Below are 19,903 nucleotides of genomic sequence, written 5' to 3'. Positions count from 1 at the left end.
CTGCAGCTGAGCTCCTGCTCCCACTCGCGAGATGATGCCACTGCTCTGCCTTCAAGGGTATTCCACGCTCCCCTGGATTCCACTTATCACTGAGATCGCACCAACATTCCAAACAAGTAACAAAACAGCAATAGCAGAACAATTCTCTGACCTAGAGCAAGGGCTACTTTCAGAATTACACACTCCGAGAGACACTAGTAATCACCTCCCACACTCACTTGACAGAAAAGCATTACCTTTATTTCACTAACCCCTTAAGGATGAACTGGTTTGGTTTGTAAAAGAGTCTCTTAACTTATTTGACATTAAAAAAAGGAAAGGTAACCTTATTTAGAGATGGTTTTTTTTTCCTTAAAAGTATCCCTAAAGAAAGTAATAATTTTGCTATCTCTGCTTATGTACTTAATACGCCGGAAATTTCCTCTACACACAATTTCCTAAAGTACTACTGTCTGCCCACTGCACTATCCCAGAAATCCTGTCCTCAAAAAGAAAAGACAAAATGAGCCCTACTACTGTCACAGGGCACCACCAATCAGTGCCACACCCGTATGCAACCACAGAAACTGTACCATAACAAGTAGTAACAACAATGACGATAAGTAACAAACATTTCACTTGCCTTCTAGCTGTGTTGTGAAATCTGCATTCTTAACTCTGCCGAGGACAGCACGGCTCATCCTTACCTCATGTTGCATTGCAAACCATACATTTGAAAAGAAACAAGTTTTCTACATCCACTCTGTGAACATAACTAAAAATGTGCTTCATTTCATAGGACTCTTATACTGCCCTTCTACCAGTCAATGCATTAACTTTCAAGAGTAGGCGTTTACCCCTTCAGTTTGCTTTCTTAGAAAGTAAGAGATTATCATAGTGCTAATCACAACTGTTCACTGAACAACGTCACTATGAATCTGGGACTAAACTGACAGTAATCACAACCCTCCAGTCCAGAGGAATAAAAATATAAACCACTGACATATTTACTGGGTACAGAATCCCAGAACAAGAGTGAAGGACACACAGTACTGTATAAAGAAAACAAAATCCACCTCACCCACACGTGTTTGAGGAGTTAGGAGTAACCTTTGTATCGAGATTATTTAAAGATTTCCCACGGCATTACACAAACCTTTCCAGTACCGGGAACTAATTTCTCTTTACCCACCACTAGATAAGGCATGCATTTGAGGCTGACCTGGAAATCCAATGTCCCGTATGTCTACCAAAATAAGGACAGTTAGGAGTTACGAATTCTAAGAAATATGTGCTGTATTAGGAACACGCTGACAAATATTTAAAGATTCTACAGCACAGAACACTTGCTCAACAGAGACCTACTTGAAAAGACTCTCAAATCCATTCTAATAATGCTTTCTCTCCATCCAAGACCAGGGTGGATCCATATGGGCCGCTGAGTTTAAAGTCATATTGTGATTACTTTGGGTCTTTTTTAAATGGGTCACGGGTAGTAGTGTCCAAAATGCCTCCCACATCCAGTGATCTTCAAATTTTAGGGTCCCTCAGTAACACGTAGGGCACTTCCTACATATGCAGATTCGGGGCCCCAAACTCCGAATCTTATCCGAAGTGTCTTGGGAGGAGAGCCCCAAACCGGCATCTGTAAGGACCTGCCAGGTGCATCTGAAGCAGGTGGTCCAACAGCCCCCCTCTGGAACTTCTAACCCTAACAAGTTCCCAAAAGAACCTGCACTCCAGCCACCCCGACGATTTACAGACGATGAGCAAGTCAAGGCTGTGAGGACTTGGGGTGCAGCTGGGAAGGACCCTGGACAGGCCCCAGACCCCCGGCCGGTGCATCCCCCCCCTCCCCAGGGCTGGTCCTGGAGGAAGTGACAAGGTTTATGGCGATGGGGCCGCGTAATTTTCATTTTTCCATCAAGTGTCACTTGGCTCTAGAGAGAGCTGGGGAAAGAGCTTGGGCTTTGAAGTCCCTGAGGTCTAGGTCACTGCAAGTCACGTCCCAGGAGCCCAGCGTCCGTAACGCTCCAGGCTCAGTTTCCCCGTCCGCGCCGCGGGCTCCTATCGCCGCCCCCTGGGAAGGCTGCGCCGAAGCGAAACTAACTCGGCCGGTCGCGGGCACTTCCTGGCTCCCCCCAGCTCCGATCGGTTTTCCGGTCGCCCCGGCGGACGGCCCCCCGCCCCCCTCCCCGCCCCAGACTGCGCGACCCCGGGGCCTCAGCCGCTCAACGCCCCCCGGCCCGGCCCGGCCCGGCCCGACCCGACCCTCCACCGGCCACTCACGGGTAGGCATGGTGACCCCCAGCCGCGATCGCCGCCGCTCCGAGGCTCAGCGGGGCCGCGCAGGGCGCGCCAACGGCAGCATAACGCGCCGGCGCCGGGCCGCGGAGGGCCGGACGAGGCGAGGGGCGAAGGGCGAAGGGCGAAGGACGAAGGGCACGGCGCGGACCGGCGGTTCTGGCTACGAAGCGGGCGACAGCTGCCGGGGCCGGCCCAGCTCCGCGCCCGACGACGCGGTGGCCGTCCCGACGCCCTGACGTCAGCACGTCGCCGGCGCCCAGGCCCCGCCCGGGAGCGGTCCTCGCCGGGCGTGGGGGCTGTGCGGCGCAGGGCTGCAACCGAGGCCCTTGGGGAGGATGGCGGGTGGAGCACCTCCGGGCCCCCTCGTTTTGTTGTCCAACCCTAGTTATTTGTGTAAAACGCGTTTCCGTGAATCCTCTCTCGAGGTGCACAGCACTGTTTGTTTCTTACAGGGGCACCCGTTTAGGAGGCCTGGGAGGGTACGCAGGGTTGCTTTCAGAGCACGGGAACCTGTAGGCTTTTTCTTTTATGAGCTATTGAACTTGGACATATTCCCAAAAGAACAAAAGACTGCGTTCTGCAGTCTCTGATAGCACTTTCGTTGTTGTTTTATTTTATTTTATTTTTTTGAGACGCTCTGAGGTCATTTGGGGTGATGGCTGCGCATTTTTGGAGAGGACAGAAATGGTCACATTCTCCTGCTCTCCTGGGCACTGCCAGAGAGATTTTATGCGTCAGGAGTTAGTCTCCTCCAGGGGGGGCTGTCTGTCTACTCCATATTTCTGGACTCTTTGAGTGTCATTAATCATTGACTTTTCTTATAGTCACCCAACTAAGCCCACCCTTGCAGCCTAGGGTATTCAGCAAAGCCCCCACGCTCCGCTAGGCGGTGGGCAGCCCGCATGGAGACATAGAAGGGAGCCACGGAGGTCTGAGACTGCTCTTCAATCTGCTTCAGGGTTCTTGTGAGCCCTGAATCACCAGGGTCCCTGTTTAAAAGAGATTTGTAGGTCTGAAGCTAAACCTATGGAGTCACACTTGAGGAAGATTCAAATACACATTTAAATTTGAGACCATTTGTCTTAGAAGGTTGTGCCCACATTCTGGTTAAGGAGTGATACTGTGCAGTATTGAAAGACAATAGAAGCCAGGAAGGGCTTGGGGGCAATTCGTCTTGAGGTTGACTGGCGACAGAAACAGGGTTTAAATTAGCACAGAGCTGGGAAGTTCTTAAAGAAAGAGGCCGGGAGAGGGTGGAAGGCAAGTTAGAGTGAGTCACAGAAGCTGGCCAGAGGGGAGTGTCTTGCCAGTGGTAAAGGCCAAACTACAAAGTACTTGACTAACAGTTACCCTCCAATATACTGTTGCCTATTTTTAGCATCTTTGAAATTTCTACCACTCCCAGTTTTCTCCCCAAGTAGATTGGCCTCTACTGTAGCACGTTTCCATGGGAACCCTAATTAAACTGTCCTAAGTGTTTATATTCCACGACGGGACTATATACTTTTCAGAAAGTTAAAAAAAAAAAATTTCTCTTTGTATTTATGTATTTCTGCCTGGCCCACAGCAAGAGGCTAGCACATATTAATTTAATAACTATATTTATTCAATGACCAGGAAAACAAGTAAAATAGAAAGAGTTAATGACTTGGCATACAAGCTTGGAATCTGTCCTTTAAGAAATCATTCTGGGTTCTGTGTCCGAACAGCACCCTTAAGTCAGCAGAAGCAGGGTTCTGCAGAGTGGACAGCGTGGAGGGAAGGCCCCAGTGCTGAAGCAGAGGGGAGTGTTAGGGGGTGCTGCAGGAAAGGGAAGAGCTGAATCTTACTGCAGGATCTTGGAGATTTGCTGGCTGCTCCTTGGGAGCCAGAGCGAGGCATCTGTTAGTTATGTAACTCCAGGGTTAGACTACGGAAACCGAGGGTGCTGGGAGGGGGGGCAGACGGGTTGGAAGGAACCCTGCCGTAGGGAGGGGTCATGAAGAGAAGACGTGAGTTTCTGTTGGACATATTAAGCTTGAGGTGACATCCAAGGGCATAGACCTGGCCATACCAGGCTGAAGGTAGGCAGAGAAATCTCGAGGTGGGAGATTTTGGAATCTTTGGCCCAGGAACAGAAGCTGAAGCCAGGAATCCGAGAAAGCCAGCTGAGGGAGGGTGTGGAGCCAAAGAGACAGTCAGACTTAGAGGAGATGCAGAGGGGACAGTGCCCCGAGGCCAAGGGAGGATAGGACATTACTCAAAAAGACTCGACCCCCGAAGGCCGTGAGGTAGTGTGGCCTGTATAGGTTCAGTTCTTCTTCTTCTTATTGTTTTGATCTCCTTAATCTTTTGGCTTTGTGTTGTTGCCAGAAATAAAATCAGCAGCAGAGATTGTGAGGAAGGACAGCTGAAATACAGTAAGAATAACATCATAATGGTTGACTCACACATACCACACCTAAGTGTTTTCCTAGGCTGGACACATAGGCTAGTGATAACGCTGTTTCCATACAGACGACCTTGATTCATTTGTCCCCCAATCAAGTTCTGCTTGTGTCTCCCCCAGTGCACCCCCTCCTCCATTTCCAAAAGGACTGGTTCAGCACCTTGGGGATCCCCTCTGCGCCAGTGCTCCACTCTTGAAGTTAAACTTGAACTGGTGGGAGCTGGGCTTTGTCCATCTTCGTCCCTCCTCCAATGGCCCAGCCCTTGTCCCTGCATCTCTGTGTATGGCCCACAGAGACGGGCCACCAGGTCCCTTTTCCACAAAGGATGCCTGCTGCCAGAAAAACATCAATTCAAATGACATTAGATCATTGTTCACATCCTATTAGGGTATTAGCTTTCAGTCCAAATTACCTGAAATAGCTCTGTTTCCAGTTTAGTCCAGCATTTGTTCCAATTTCTAAGTCAGGCGCGGAGACGATTCACTTTTAATTAGCACACATTTTCCTGTTCGAAGGCAATTGCCAACACACTCACAGCTGATAGGAAATAACTGTAAGAATATTTAGTTCTCCCAAAAGTTCATTCCCAAAAGTTCCTGATGCCATCTGCTGCTCTCACTGCTTACTTTCCTTTCTCACTAAATGTCAGTAATGTGCTCCTTCAGTTCCAGTGCGTTCCATTTTATTTCGGCCGTTCCTTCATCGTGACTCGGGGCTTTCCAGGTCCTATGAAGCATAAAAAGCAGACCTTGGACTTGGAAACCCTGAGTCTGAACCCTGCTTTTTCCCCTTGACCTGGCCTGTCGACAATCCTTGACCTCTCTAAACTTAATTTCCCTCAATCACAGGATCCAGAGACATCCCCTCGTGCGGCTACGCTCCCTGAGCCTGTGCAAGGCTGCCCTTCTCTCTCCGGGTGAACCTTTGGAACCACCAGGGAACCTTTAAAGAGCATTTTTGGAGCAGGATCCCACTCCCAAGATTCTGACAGAATTTGGTCTGCAGCCCGGCCTGGGCTTGTGCTTGTTTTAAAAGCCCCCCGGGACGGGACCTTTTGTGTGCAGCCAAGGTCCAGCTTCACTGCTTCAGGAAAGAGATGAAGGAAAAGGAAGGTCTGGGTCAGAGTGGCGTGGCCCTCATTAGGCCATTTCTGTTGCCAGTCAAGCTCCTGTGTTTTGACATTGCTGCACTCGGAGCTGTCGAGTAACTCTTTTCACTCCCATGCTAGCCAAAGGAGTCGGAAACACTCCTTAAAACAAGTTCAAAGCATAAGCCTCTACTCCAAAAGGTCATTACCTAACCCTTTCTGTGCCAACCAGGCCACCGTGCAAGGCACACTGCCCTTATCTTCCCCGGGAGCCAAATGCCACAGTCTCCTGTGCTCTCTGAAGAGAATTGCAAATGGGTAGAGACCAAATCCTAGGTTAACGAGGTTATTCGTTCTTGATTAAGTCAAACAGCAGGAAACTCTTCCTTAGAAACACTATCATTTTAAACAATTAGAGGGAAGTATAATTTATCATTGTTATCTACTAAAACGCTAACATTTAACATGGGGTATAGTTAAAGCTGCTAAAAGGAAGGGAAGTTCTTTTAAACATAGCGGCATTCTAGTTAGTGAGGTCCTCCACAAGACTGTTACGGCAAGTGGAATTGAACCCTACTTATTCCCGCATACCTTGTACATGTAAAATGAACTTAGTAAACCTTTTAGGGGAAGAGGAAGACAGGGAGGGAGGGAGGAGCAGAGGAAGGGGAGAGAGAAACATAAAGGATATAAAGACAAGAAGCAAACGTAGGTAAATCAAAGCATTAGAAGCTCTTTGTAGTAGTTTGGGGAAAAAACCAGCCTCGTTTCTCCCCCTGGCTGTACGCACATACTGACACTTGACTTTGTGACTCCTCCCAAAAGAGGTACAGACTTTCTCCACTCCTTAATCAGGGTTGGCCTTGCAACTTGCGTTGGCTAATGGGACAGTGACCAATATTTTGCATTCAGAGACGTAACAGAGCCTTTGTCGAGATGTGACAAAGCCTGGGGAGAGGCCCCAGTCCCCCCAGTGCTCTCACCATAAACGGGCCAGCCACAGCTGACCCACCAGCTTTGCACGTACTCAAAAGTGAGTCCAGCCAAGGCCAGCAGAGACCCCAGCTGAGAGCGGCCCAGGTTGTCCACACACACAGCAGTCTCTGGGTGGGCAGCCCAACACCTCCCAAATGGACACTGGGGACACCGTAGCCTAGATCAACGCGCCTGTTCATCCAGAATTTGAGCTGGAGATACAAAGAAAGCTACAAGTTGGAGCAGAAACGAACAGCCTATGGGAAGGGAAGGAAGGATGGTGCATGGAAGCACAGAGTGGAGTAACATGCTGTGTCTTATCTGTGCCCTCAATCCTGCTCCAAAAGAGTCATGAACGAGAATCTGTCAACGAGGACAGTGAACTTCAGGGGGACAAAGGTGAGGGCTTCCAGGTCCAGCTTTCCTTTCCCTGGGAAGTTTTCCCCTCTGACGGTCAACCTCGGAGGATTTCGGATTTGCTTTTTTATGGAAGAAGTCAGTCTTACTAATTTACAGAAGTCCTCAGTGGGAAAAGGAACAGGTCCTTGAGTGTGGTGATAAAGAATAACTAGGAACAGCAGAGAGAGCATCTTGAACCAAGTGTGAAGAGTTTATAAATGAAAGAAACAAACTGAGGAGGAAAGAAGTTTGTAGAGATAGATATTTAACAGCAAAATGGAGAGGAATCCAGTCCCCCAAAGAAAGGATTCGTTGGCCAAAGGAAACCTCAGTGACTCTTGAAATGGGGCCAGTGGGATTCCCCATTTTGCTATTAAACTTAGTTTCAAACTAATTGTCCAAAATCACGGCAAGGTTGGTGCCCGTTTACATGGTACCAGGAGAGGCAAGCATGGTGGGATGCAGGACTCTGAACATCGGGGACCATCAGATGACTCAGGTAAACAAACCCAGCACAAAAAATGAGCTGCGAGGGGAAAGGGAGAGAAAAATGCCATTGATTTCTGTCGATGTGACTGCTCATTTACTATCGAGGTAAAGTAATACGATTTTACATAATTAGGCAGATGCCAGCATTTAGACATTTAAAAAGCCAATTGTAAAATTGCCTAATTTAATTGAAAATATTTTCAGAATAATTGCTGCTCATTGTTATTTATTCTATAGTCAATAAAATTGCTCTTGCCATAACCTGACCTGCTTTACTTATTTCCATGACTGACTGACATTAAAATAAAGCATATCTTCCCAATTATATCAAGTCATATTGAGTTAATGAATTTGGTGTAACCTCACAGAAACTAAATACAGTTTCCAAATGTTGGTATACTGGTGTAGAATACTCATGGGAAATATTTTTGATTGTATTAACAATAAATCTTTGCAGATTCCTATGATTTTGGTTGGAAAATAAAATACAATCTGTTTAATGGAAAAGATATGTGGTTTTTTTGTTTTTTTTTTTTAAAGATTTTATTTATTTATTTTTACAGAGGGAAGGGAGGGAGAAAGAGAGAGAGAGAGAAACGTCAATGTGTGGTTGCTGGGGGTCACGGCCTGCAACCCAGGCATGTACCCTGACTGGGAACCGAACCTGCAACACTTTGGTTCGCAGCCTGCGCTCAATCCACTGAGCTACGCCAGCCAGGGCGGAAAGATACGTTTTTAAAAGACACACATGCCAATTGGAGATAATCTGGAAAATTATGAAGACGAAAATACCAGTGATGGTTCATCCTTCTCACTTTTACTCAGAAATCACATTTTGCTCTAGTCTACAGAGAAAATCATGTCATGGACTTCAAGGAACTATGAATGTGGAAAATACAACAGAATCAACATCACACCTATTTTCATTATTATTTGATTACCATCCCCCTCTCTACAAACTGTAAGCTCCACATAGGCGGGAACCATGTCTGCATTTGCTCACTATTGTATCCATGGAATCTAATAGTGCTCAGTTCGCTGTCTTTTACCTAGTAAGAGTTTGATTAATGTTCGTTGAATGGATGGCATGCAACAGTCAGGGTTCAAAGGGTCAGTCAATGGGAACCAACTCTGTCTGATTTACGCAGAAGAATTTGTTAAAAGAGAACTGGGTAACTCACAGGGCACTCCAGAACGCTGGGCTTTCAGCTCAGAGTTTACAGATGGGAACACCACCCCAGCCTGATGCAGCACCACCGGACTGCTGCTCCCAACACTGATGTAATAATATTGTCACTGTCATGACTCATGGACCAGAAATTGCTACTTTTTTCTCCGGCAACTCAGCTACTGCTGCTGCCCTTCTTCCCAAACCCAGATCCAGGGAACTCTGGCCTGTTTTTCTTTTCCAGCACTACCTTGCAATTCAAACTCTGGTGGCTGGTAGGCCAGGCTGAGCGAGGTGCCAAGAGGGGAGGAAAATAAATAGCTAGGATTTTCACGTTGTAGTGGGAGATAGGTTTTTACCTGACCGGCGGGGGCGGGGGGCTCTCCTCAGGTAGGAAGGAGGTTTAGATGCCTGGCAGCCAAAAGTCATGGCAAATGATCACCTTTTGCCTGCACAACAGCCACATGTTCACTGGGTTTTTTTTTTCACATTTACAGTATCAACACACACACACACACTAAAAAAAACCCTCACCAAATATAATGCAAATATCCCTCATAAAACAGAGAACTATCTTCACCTCCTCTCTCAAAGAGTCCAGCACGAAGGCACTCGAGTTATCAAATCCAGCTCTAGGTCTGGGGTGTCTGAGCGTTTTTCCCATCCCCACTCCACTCCAGCCGCCATCCCATCTCAATGTCCTGTCCTCTTCGGAAGTGAGTCGAGATGCTGACTACCACTGATGTTCTCGTGTGTGTGGTGGTGGCTAAGGCTGCCGTGGGTATCCATGGATTTATGGCTTCTCTGTTGCCCAGGCCCCATCGCCTTGGGCTTCAGCCAGCTGCTCGGCTCTTGGAGGTTCTCTACCTGGTGTGGGGTGACCCCCGTGTCCATTCCCGAGGAGTAGAAGTCCTTTGTGTTCTGCCTGCACGGGGTTGCTGTTATTTTCCACTAGCTTTTGCCACTCGATGGGGCAATGATACTCACAGGCCCTCACGGGAGATTTCCTGGGTTTCAGACATGGCTGCCATGGTGGGGTAAGCTGCCTGTCGGATCAGAATTCATCACGCCAGCCAGCACCTTAGCTCTTATTCCTCCTGACCCTTGGATGGAGGAGCCTGAAGAGGCAGGTGGTAGCTCCGCTCCCCGTTGGAAGAAAACAGCGCAGAGTGTGCCAAAGGAAACATTCTTCTCCTGGACACTCAATTATCCAAACCATTAAAGTCTAGAGCTGTGGGAACAGGATGCAATGTGTCCTGGCTACAGAAGAAATAGTCTGCGTACCAGTATCTGCCTCAGAGCACACACTCCATCTTGCATACACAATTGTAGTGTGGCCTTGCAGAGCAGCCCGACTGGCATCAGAATTCAGTTCTCACGAAGCCCCCTACTGTTCTAGAAGGCCAGGGGTCCTTGAGTGATGGCCTATATGACAACCTAACTTTCTTTTCACTGTGAAGTGAGGCTCCTGTCCAGAGCAAAGTTGAATGTAATGCTCTGATGATGAATAAGGCGTTTAGAAATCTCACAGATCTCCCAGCAGAACGCTTGTGGTCAGGGAAAACTGACTCCTAGACTCTGTAGCGAATCCCCGGAAGGAGCATTTCTGCAGTGGGAGGGGCCCTCTTGCTGCAGGAGACAGGAGGACAGCAAACTGCTGGTCTTGTTTTCTAATTCCAGACTGGGAGGTTGGATTCTGCCTTCCCTGTGTGGAGGTCAAGTGCTGGACTGGCAAAGGCTGAAGACTGTTTTCTACAGAATGAGGAATTTAAAACATGCAAAGCAGCAGAGAAACGCAGGGGGTCAGAACTGAAAGTGATGCTGAGATAACTCCGGGTTCTCCTGCTCCCCTCAGGCCTGCTCTGCCTCCCTCAGCCCCCAGCTCTCTGCCCCCAGAAGCAGCTGTATGGATACTTTATTGGCTGAATTCGGGGCAAGGAATAATTGTGGCCATTTTGCAAATACTCTACCACCCAGGCTTACCCATCTAGACACAGTTGCAGTTGAGAATCTGAAACTCTCTGTTACTGGGGCAGATTCCTTCTACCCCATGACAGAGGCAGAGCAAAATATATGCTTCTCATAGGCAAACTAGCAAAAGGATAGACAGAAGGGCTAGGTTGTGCATTCCAAACCTTTTTCCTAAGCTTACTGAAACGCGCTCTTGCCTTAGGGAGACTGCATGAGGCTGGGAGACGTCAGGGGTGTTGCTGTGATGGATCTCCCTCCACTTGGGAGGAAACAACAGGTGTGAAGCAGAAAGGTTCCCCCTTTAACAGTAACAGTCAGCCCATTTCTTCTCTTTTGCATGAACAGTCTAAAACTACCCAGAGGACGATGCGCCATCTGTCCGACGATGGCTTTGTCTGGGCAAAATCCTTCCACACTTGAAAATATAATTAAAATCTACCTCGGCAATAGCTGATTTGTACTTTCTCTTGCAGGCAGAAAGAACAACACGAAGGAGAGTAGAGGAGCATGGAGATCATGGGGGAGTTGTACGTTTTTCAGAATCGCTGCAGGAAAGAGGGAGAAGGGCGCAACTGTGGGAAGGGGGCGAGCTGTATCCAGTGGCCCGGGAGTGGTCAGTTCAGAAACCTGCGGGCCCGGGCAGGTAACACACAGGAGAACAGGGGGCTGGTGGGGAGCTGGCCAGCCAAAGGGCACACACGGTGCCCGGAAGGGCAGCTGGGCCTCTCCGCTCCAGCCAACTGTTGCCATTTATGGAGCTGTGTGAGCAGAGCTGCCAGATTTTCCTATTTTCATGAGAATCTGAAAATATATCCTGTACAATTTCTCAGTTTTCAAGCACGGCCGCCTCATTTCCTGTTGAGTCCCTGACTCAGCAGGCGGTGGGGTTAATTTGCCCCACAGGCCACCAGGCGGAGGGCGTTGTTGGATCCAGGGAAGTCCTCAGAAAGGACTGTCCGTTTACGCTTCACAGCGCCCCTGGGGGCAGGCACGGTTACAATTCCCATTTGACAGATGATCGTCAGAGACTTAACAATGGTGAAGTGATTTCTCCAGCACCCTCGTCCCCCGGTGTGGTACGTGGAAACCTCTCTAGACAACTCCCTTCTTCCCCCTCTCCCACCAAAAGCTCTTCACCCGTCCCTGCTCTGTCCCACCACAGCCACCGGCACACCCACTGTCACGGTACCTTTTAAATTAGCCGTCACCTCTGCTACACTGTAAGCTCTGTGAGGGCAGGAGTCACGTTTGCATTCCCAATGCTTAGCAGCTCGCTAGGGACAAAATAAGCGTTGCATAAGTAACTGTTGAATGAACAGAGTCTGTTTTTTTAGCCATGATGCATTTTGGTTTTCATGACCTTTGTGCTTTATTTTCCCCAGGCCTGAGATATGTATTTTTCCCCCGTAGGACTCTCACCATCCCGGTCATCTTCCTCTCCGTCCTCTATCTTTCCTCTTCCTTCTCTTTGGCTTCTTTCTCCTCCTCCATATCCGCCTTCTCCTTGTGTAGTTCTGCATTTGCCGTGTCCTTCTCCAAGCATGGCGCCCCAAACACACGTGCTGCTCCCAGTACCGCCCTGGACATGACAGTCATCGGAGGTGACATTGACTGAGCACTTCGCAAAGAGCTAGGCACGACACTCTGGGGAGCACCTATGCATTCTTAGCCTTACTTACACGTTCAGGCTTCCCAGGCACCCGGGACATGCACTCTGACATTCTGAACACGTCGCCTTCTTGCAGTTGAAGGTGCTGAGGCTGTGAGTGACGTCTCCCCGACGTCTCCCCGACGTCTCCCTCTCCCCATACTCTGCCAAATAGCTCAAGTCCTTTTGACCCCCTGCCTTTAGGCCTTTAACCCTGGAATTAGGGGAAACAGAGGGAAGACAGGGACTTCAGCACGCCAGGCCCAGGCAGGAAGTGGTGGCCTGCAACAGGCTTCGTCGTCTGGTTTTCACTTGTGGCGTCTCCTTTCCAACAATCCTTCCTTTTCTTTTTTTCTGTACATGGGTGGCCTGCTGATTCCCGCCACGTGAGGCTTTTAAAAACGAACGGGGGGGGAAGAATGGGGCAATGATGTCACCAGTCCGTGTTTCCTGAGCTTCTCCTTTGAGAGTTAATCCCATCAGGGAGGATCCAGATCAGCTAGGGAGAGCAGCTTCACATTTCCAAGTTCAATTTAAATTGCAACTAAAAGGCATTTACCAGCCCTGGGAAAAGCACAAAGACAGTGTCTGGACTGCTTTTCTCTTGAAACCCGTGAGTCAGTCATGTGTCAAGAGGATGAGAGAGTCAAATCCTAAGAGACCACGTGTATCAGCAGAAACATAACCCAACCTTCCTTGCAGATGCAGGCTGATGCTCCAGAGAAATGAAACGGGGGATCCCTGCAGACAGCACTTTTATGCCTAATCATTCGCCTTTAGCCTTGACAGTATTCTGCGGATGTCTGTGAAAGAGGTCCCTATGGTCAACTAACAGAGAGCTCTTAATTATACCAGTACTACCAGTAATTATACCGTTACGCCTTCCTTCCGCTACAGGTGGTGGAAGAAAGTAGGCACAGGACCCACAATGATGCCAACTGATGTGGACATAAGAGGGAAATGCCCAGCGAACCAAGGGCAGAACTTACAAATGGTTTTGGAATAATGACACCACTTTGGTGCTCTCTAAACATAATTTTGTGTGCATTGGCTTTAAACTTTAGGGAAATTATCTGTGGAGTGTGTAAACAAACAGAAACAAATGCTTTTTGGAAGCAGTTGTTAGATAAAAAAAATATTCAATTCAGTTCAACCGAAGTGAATTGCATCCAATTTGTTGTTTTTATTTTCTTTAAGTTCCAATCTGTCCAAAAAGCAAGTTAATCAGGCAAATGTACTAGTAACTACTTTGTGCAAAAAAAAATAAAATACCATCAGGTCTAACAGGGAGATTTGGAGATGCTATGGACCCCCACTTTCCAAGATACTCACTACGCAGGAGAGAAGAGCTTATGTGTGTGTGTCCGAGCTCTTATTTGCAAGAACAAAAGTCATTTGTCTTTGTCATCTCTCGATGTATGACAAACCATCCCCAAACTTAGTGGCTCAGAACAGCAATTCACGAGCTGTCACAATTCTACGATTGCCTGGGCTCGGCTAGAAGGCTCTGACTTGGAGTCCCTCATGTGGTGTGGCCAGACACTGGCCATGGTGGCGGTCACCTGAAGGCTTACCGGGCCAGATGTCCAGGGTGGCTCACTCCCACGGCCGGAAGTTGGTGCTGTCTGTCATCTGGGACCTCAGCTGGGGTTGACAACCAGAGTACCTACTCTCGAGAAATAGAATCCGAAAGAAATCTTCTCCCAACCCAGAAAACCCATCCACGAAGAGAGTAGAGAAAGAAACCGGTTTTACTATCGCACGGCCACTAAACCACAGTGGGACACACTTCAGAGGCAACCTGCGAAGGGATTGCACGGGAAGGAATCTCACCCTTCTCTACAGCCAAACAGATGCAACCTACTGCACGCATGCTCCCAAGATAAACAATAGCTGGTTCTCAGGTTAAGAGGACTTGATGACAGCATTTGTCACACATAGTTCAGTCCAGCTTTACTGGGTAATTGGATCATCGGGGGGACCATCTCTGTCAGTAACTGGCATCCAGAGGAATAACAAACTTCCGATAGCTTTAGGACAGGAGATTGTTCTGCAGTGTGGACCAAGATTAGCCTACCCAGGTTAGGCTCCTAGGCTCTCAGAGAAACTCTGTGTGTGTGTGTGAGATAGAGAGAGAGAGACATAGAGAGAGAGAGAGAGAGGGAGAGAGAGGGAGGGATGGTATTTATCTTGATGTTTACACTTTAAAGAAGTGGCTCCTTGAGAAAGACCTTCCTGGATCATAAAGTTGATAAGAGACCTATATTTAGTTTTCAAAAGGATCTATATACATTTCAAAGACAGGTACTTCAAATTACAAGTTGTCTAGTTATCAGTACCCTATAATTTCTCTCATATGCGGGATATAAAACTGAAAGCAACAAGTGAACAAACAAGACAAGCAAACAAAAACTCGTGGAGACAGACAACAGTGTGGTGGTTACCCGAGGGGAATGATGGGTAGGGAGGGGTCGCGTGTGTGGTGATGGAGGGAGACCTGACTTTGGCTGGCGGGCACACGATGCAAAGTCTCTTCTTTTGCATTTGATTTGTCCTTGCACTGCCTAGCCTCTCCGTGTGGCTTAAGCTTCTCGCAGAGTGGCAGCTGGGTTCCAAAGAGGAGGCTTCCCTAGAGCCAGCGACCCAAGAGGCACTGGCAGAAACTGCAAGGATTCTTACGACTCGGCTGAGGAAGTCACACAGTGTCAGTCCATCACATTCTGTCCTGAGCAAGTCACAGGGTTAGTTCAGATGCGAGGGAGGGGCAACCCCAGGTGAGGCTCAGGGGCACCCGTCTCTGGAGCCCACCTACCATAGCACTCGAACAGGTTTGAAGAGAAAGATGTGATGAACAGATAACATAGACTCCCCAGGGAAGCCAAAGAATCAGGTTTAGGTGTGTGGGCAAAAAAACAGGCCGTGTATAAAAGCAGATAAGCTCAGGGGAGGCCGGCATGGCGGGCCCTGCAAACTCAGAGACTGAAAGGAACCCACACAGGACACTAAAAGCGGCCCAGGGCAGGGAGTCCTGTCCTGGGCCTGTAACTTCCATGACAAAGGTCAGTCTCTCCGTCAGGCGAGCCTGTCTGTCGTCTTTTGTATCCAAGGCGGCACGGCCTCGGGGCTTGTGTCTGAGTGATCTCCTCCCCAGATCCCCAGAGCACAGCCCTGCACCAGGCACAGACCACGGCCCCTCGTCGTGACCTGGTTCCCCGCACGCCACCTCACTGCACTGCAAACGTCCACTGTGAACTGTGCTCCGCCCACCGACGCAGAAGAGTGTGTGTCTCTCCGTTCTGTCTTTTTATCCAGTCCCAGAGAGTCCCCCACTTTGCTTCTCCCTCTCCTTAATCTGCCACCAGTGGATTTCATGTAAACCTCCTTCCCTCTCCTCCTTTGATTCGCACGTATAAAATAAGCTGCGAAACTGCCACTCCCCAGAGCATTTTCCCAATGAGCTGAGGTTTTGCTCTCCGGTGACAGTTGTCAGTTTGGCTCCTGTGAGCCCGTAAAACTTCCCTACCCGCGTGGCCCTTGCTCACGTCAACACAAGGGAAATGTTCAGAACAGCGCCAAACTCTAGGGCAAAGCTCATACCGCAGAACCCGCCGACGTCTCACCTGAGCACCGACGCAGGATGCCAGCCTCTGTGTGCTTGAACTTCTGCTACGTCACTCCCAGATCTCTCTGGGAGAATAAACTCCCTGTGCTGGCGGCTTCCTCCTCTCATTCTTGTACTGGTGCATCTGGTTGGTGGCGCTCAGGTCACATGACCGAGTTTGGCTGAGAAGGGGGCTGTGAAAATGAGATCCTGCCTTCTTTCTCGGCTGGTGGAATTCATAAGGTGTCGACCTAATCAGATTCCCGGAAATCTGCAACGTCAGTCTTCCTCACCCCCCACATCCAGTCTCACGGCCATTCTATTGAAAATAACCATCCTCCTCAGGCTAATTGCAGAACACTTTATGCTTGCATGGTTGAAACTAGTCTACCGAGTAGGGTGGTAGAATTTGATGTTTTAAATTAGGTTGTATATGCTGCTAATTTAGTCTCTTGTTTCAACTATTAAAAGTGAAAGCGGCTCCTTGCCATCTTGAGGGTCCATCCTGTTGACTGAACTTGGGAAAATCTTTCTTTGCCTCGGCATCCCCATGGATGGAAAGGAGGATGCGGTCAGCATGTCTTCTGAGATTCTTTCCCATCGCATCAGTGAGCCGATGCTTTTTTAAGCAGCAAAGACTATGGGGGAAATAAACAGGAATCTGTGTCTGAGTCCCTACGGACTAGATGGCCACGAGCTCTCGAATGCGGAGATTTGGTGTGTTAGTCAGCCACTAACCCCTTTCCATGGGCCTGGGAACTGGTCGCTCCCCCATCCGGCCACCTGAGCCTGTCCTGTGCCTCGAAGCGAATCAGTGTCGTCAGAATGTCTGATTATCATAGCCTCCAAAAATAGCAGCTCATTATTCTCTTCTCAACAAAATTGGGTCTGATGAAAACTTTACAGGGAGTCTTGAGCAATTTTTATCTCCTCCTGCCATTTACTATGTTTTCCTTCTTAAAGTTTTTTTGTACATAATGGAGATTTTTTTTCCCCTTGCGTTTCTTAACAGGCAGCTGGCATGCATTAGGAGAGATGGTTGAAATGTTAAAAAGATGTTGAGAATCCTTTATTGCCCTAGTGTGCTTTCCGGGAGTTAAAAAGCAGAATGTCTTATAATGATTCACTGAGAGCTGTTGAACTCAATGGGAACATCTTTGCAGAAATACAAAAGCCCAAGGATATCTGCCATCAATATATTCTCACCTTTGTGTGAATAAGAATAAGGAATAAAACCACTAAAGGGAGAATACAGTCCCACAGCATTTTTACTGTGAGGGCGATCTCAAAGGATACTCTTGAACATGTCTCCCCAAACCATGGACACAGATATTTTTAGACTGCCTAGGCATTTGTAGATATTGCTATGTTGTTAGTGTACTGTAAACAACAACAATGAAATCTGACCACGGCTCAACACCTCCAAGAATTCAGTAGAAGAGTAAAGAGAATTTGCTGAGCATGTTGGGGCTCAGGGATGCTTTTAAAAAGTTTCTTTCTCAGCCCTGGCTGGCATAGCTCAGTGGATTGAGCGCAGGCTGCAAACCAAAGTGTCGCAGGTTCGATTCCCAATCAGGGCACATGCCTAGGTTGCAGGTCATAACCCCCAGCAACCACACATTGATGTTTCTCTCACTCTCTCTTTCTCCTTTCCCTCTCTAAAAAATAAATAAATAAAATCCCGAAAAAAAAGAAATTCTCAATCTTTAATAAAAGAAGTTTCTTTCTGTTCTCTAGAGGGGGACTTGGTAATAGGGGTGAAACTGATGGAGACAAGGTATCCCCATCAATTTAGTATATTCTTAGTCATCACATAAATTTTCAGAAAAGCATATATTCAGGATTTTAATAGACATTCAATAATCTGGTAGTTTTTCAGAGAAGCATATTACCTGAGCCTCGTGGTGGCTCCCTCTGATTCTGGCCAGTCAAATCTTTTCAGAAATGCCTAGTCTCCTTGTACATTTCCCTTCTGACAAGTGTTTATTAAGCACCGATTGTGTTCCAGAGAGGCAAGAGTAAAAACCATGGCATCTCTACCCTCAAGGACATTATAGTCTAGTGCGTGAGAAAGGTACATATTCGGCATGTAAATGAAAAAGACATTTTCAGATACTGATGAAAGCTATCACAGAGAGAGAGAGAGAGAGAGGGAGAGAGAGAGAGAGGAGCCTTTTTAACACTGCAACATTGTACCCTTATTTATAAAATGAGGCTTTCCCTATCCACTTCAGTGAGGTAATGTATGCAAAAAGCCTGGACACAGAGCAAAAATAAAACATACACACGCACTGAAGATACTTTAGCGTGGGGTGCACAAAATATTAAATTTGTGCCATTCATTTTTTTTTCTGGTAAGGTCCAAACAGCTCCAGTTTACCAAGATTCTGCTACACAGGCATAAAAGGAAGCACCGGAAATGGCCATTGATCCGCTGCAGGAGACTGCCCCCTTCCACACATGGTTCACTCACGGGGGGTGGGAGACAGCAGAGGCGTGGCCTTAGGCCCACGAAATCCCCTGCTGCTCCTGTCTGTCCCCACCTTCACCTGTCTGTCCCCACCTTCATCTGTCTGTCCCCACCTTCATCTGTCTGTCCCCCCGCCGTGTAAAGGTAGGGATCATTTATCACACATGTATCACTAAGGGCCAGGCCCTACACAAGGCATTTATGTCCATTCTTGCAGTCAGTCCGGGCAAGAACCCCCGGAAATAGGGAATAGAAACCTCCTCACAGATGAGAAACGTAAGGCTTGGAGGACTGGCCAATTGCTTCCCACGTGGACAGTGAACGACAGGTGTGGTCCTAGCACCCAGTTATGCCGAACTTCAAGAGCAAGTGCTTTGTGTAGAGAGGCCAAGGCCGGGTGGCAGGAGACCTGGGACTCTGACCAGATGAATCGGTGGCCTACCAATGGAGTATCTAGTTCATTAATTAGCTAATGAATTTATTACAATCTTTTTTCCCCATGCTGGTGGTGGTGATGGCGGTGTCAAAGCCAGACAATAAGCAAAATAAATAACAAAATTATTCAGATGGTGATAAGGTCTACGGAGAAGGGGAAAGCAGGAACAAGGGGTAGAGAATGTTACAAAGTGTTTTGCTTTTTCACTGGGTGTTTGGGGAAGGGCTTCCCTAAAAATTTGATATGTGAGCAAATCCTAGAGGGTAAATGAGTCATGTACACAGATCTCTGGGGCGGGAGATTCTAGGCTGTGGGCAGAGCAAATGCAAAGGCCCTGAGGCACCACATCTGAGCAACCGCAGGAGGCCAGGGAGGCTGGCGCAGGGTGGTGGAAGGGGACGATTAGTTAGCAGGACGTTGGATCAGAGACCGAGAGAGGTCACGTGGGCTTCTTGAACTACTGAAGTGCTCCAGCTTCCCATCTGAGATGTCAAGTGGGTAGACTGTTGAGACGAGAAGCAACACAATCTGCATACACTTTGAACGGAGTCACCCCCTGCTGTAAAACAGACCAAGAAGGCAAGGGCAGGCAAGTGGGGATGTGGGTCAGGAGGCTATTCTGTTTCAATAATGCAGGACGGAGAGAGGGTCGCAGCAGAGACGGGGTAAACGGGGATGGAGCTAGATTTTCCTGCTGCAGGCTGGATTTCTTTGACACTTCATGTGCACACCACATCTCGGTTTCTCCACACCTCCTTAGGTAAGGTGTCACCTTCTTCCCACCCAGAGACTGCTGGGTCCCGGTTCCAAACCCCCAGCTCAGCGTGGGTAAGGTGCTCCCTCTCAGTGCACTCGGCGCAGGCTGGGGAATGGGGCAGCCAAGGACAAGCCGTGCAGCTGGGGGCCCCACCCCAGCTGCGAAGCAAGCAGCCCTTGGGGCAGCC

The 19,903-nt window shown here is 48.3% G+C and overlaps 1 protein-coding gene across 2 annotated transcripts in view; it reads right to left on the bottom strand.

Moving 5' to 3' along the window:
• The window catches only part of EFR3A (EFR3 homolog A), a 65,572-nt gene extending 63,063 nt beyond the window's left edge, over positions 1-2,509 (bottom strand). For both annotated transcript variants that reach the window (XM_036031430.1, XM_028533868.2), the window contains exon 1: positions 2,269-2,509. In XM_036031430.1, the coding sequence (XP_035887323.1) occupies positions 2,269-2,278 (10 nt within the window). In that variant the 5' untranslated portion in view covers positions 2,279-2,509. The remainder of the gene's footprint in view (positions 1-2,268) is intronic.
• Between the last annotated feature and the right edge of the window lie 17,394 nt (positions 2,510-19,903).

The sequence above is a fragment of the Phyllostomus discolor genome, chromosome 7 (genome assembly GCF_004126475.2).
Source record: "Phyllostomus discolor isolate MPI-MPIP mPhyDis1 chromosome 7, mPhyDis1.pri.v3, whole genome shotgun sequence".
Lineage (NCBI taxonomy): Eukaryota > Metazoa > Chordata > Mammalia > Chiroptera > Phyllostomidae > Phyllostomus > Phyllostomus discolor.
This window is presented reverse-complemented; position numbering and strand designations above follow the sequence as displayed.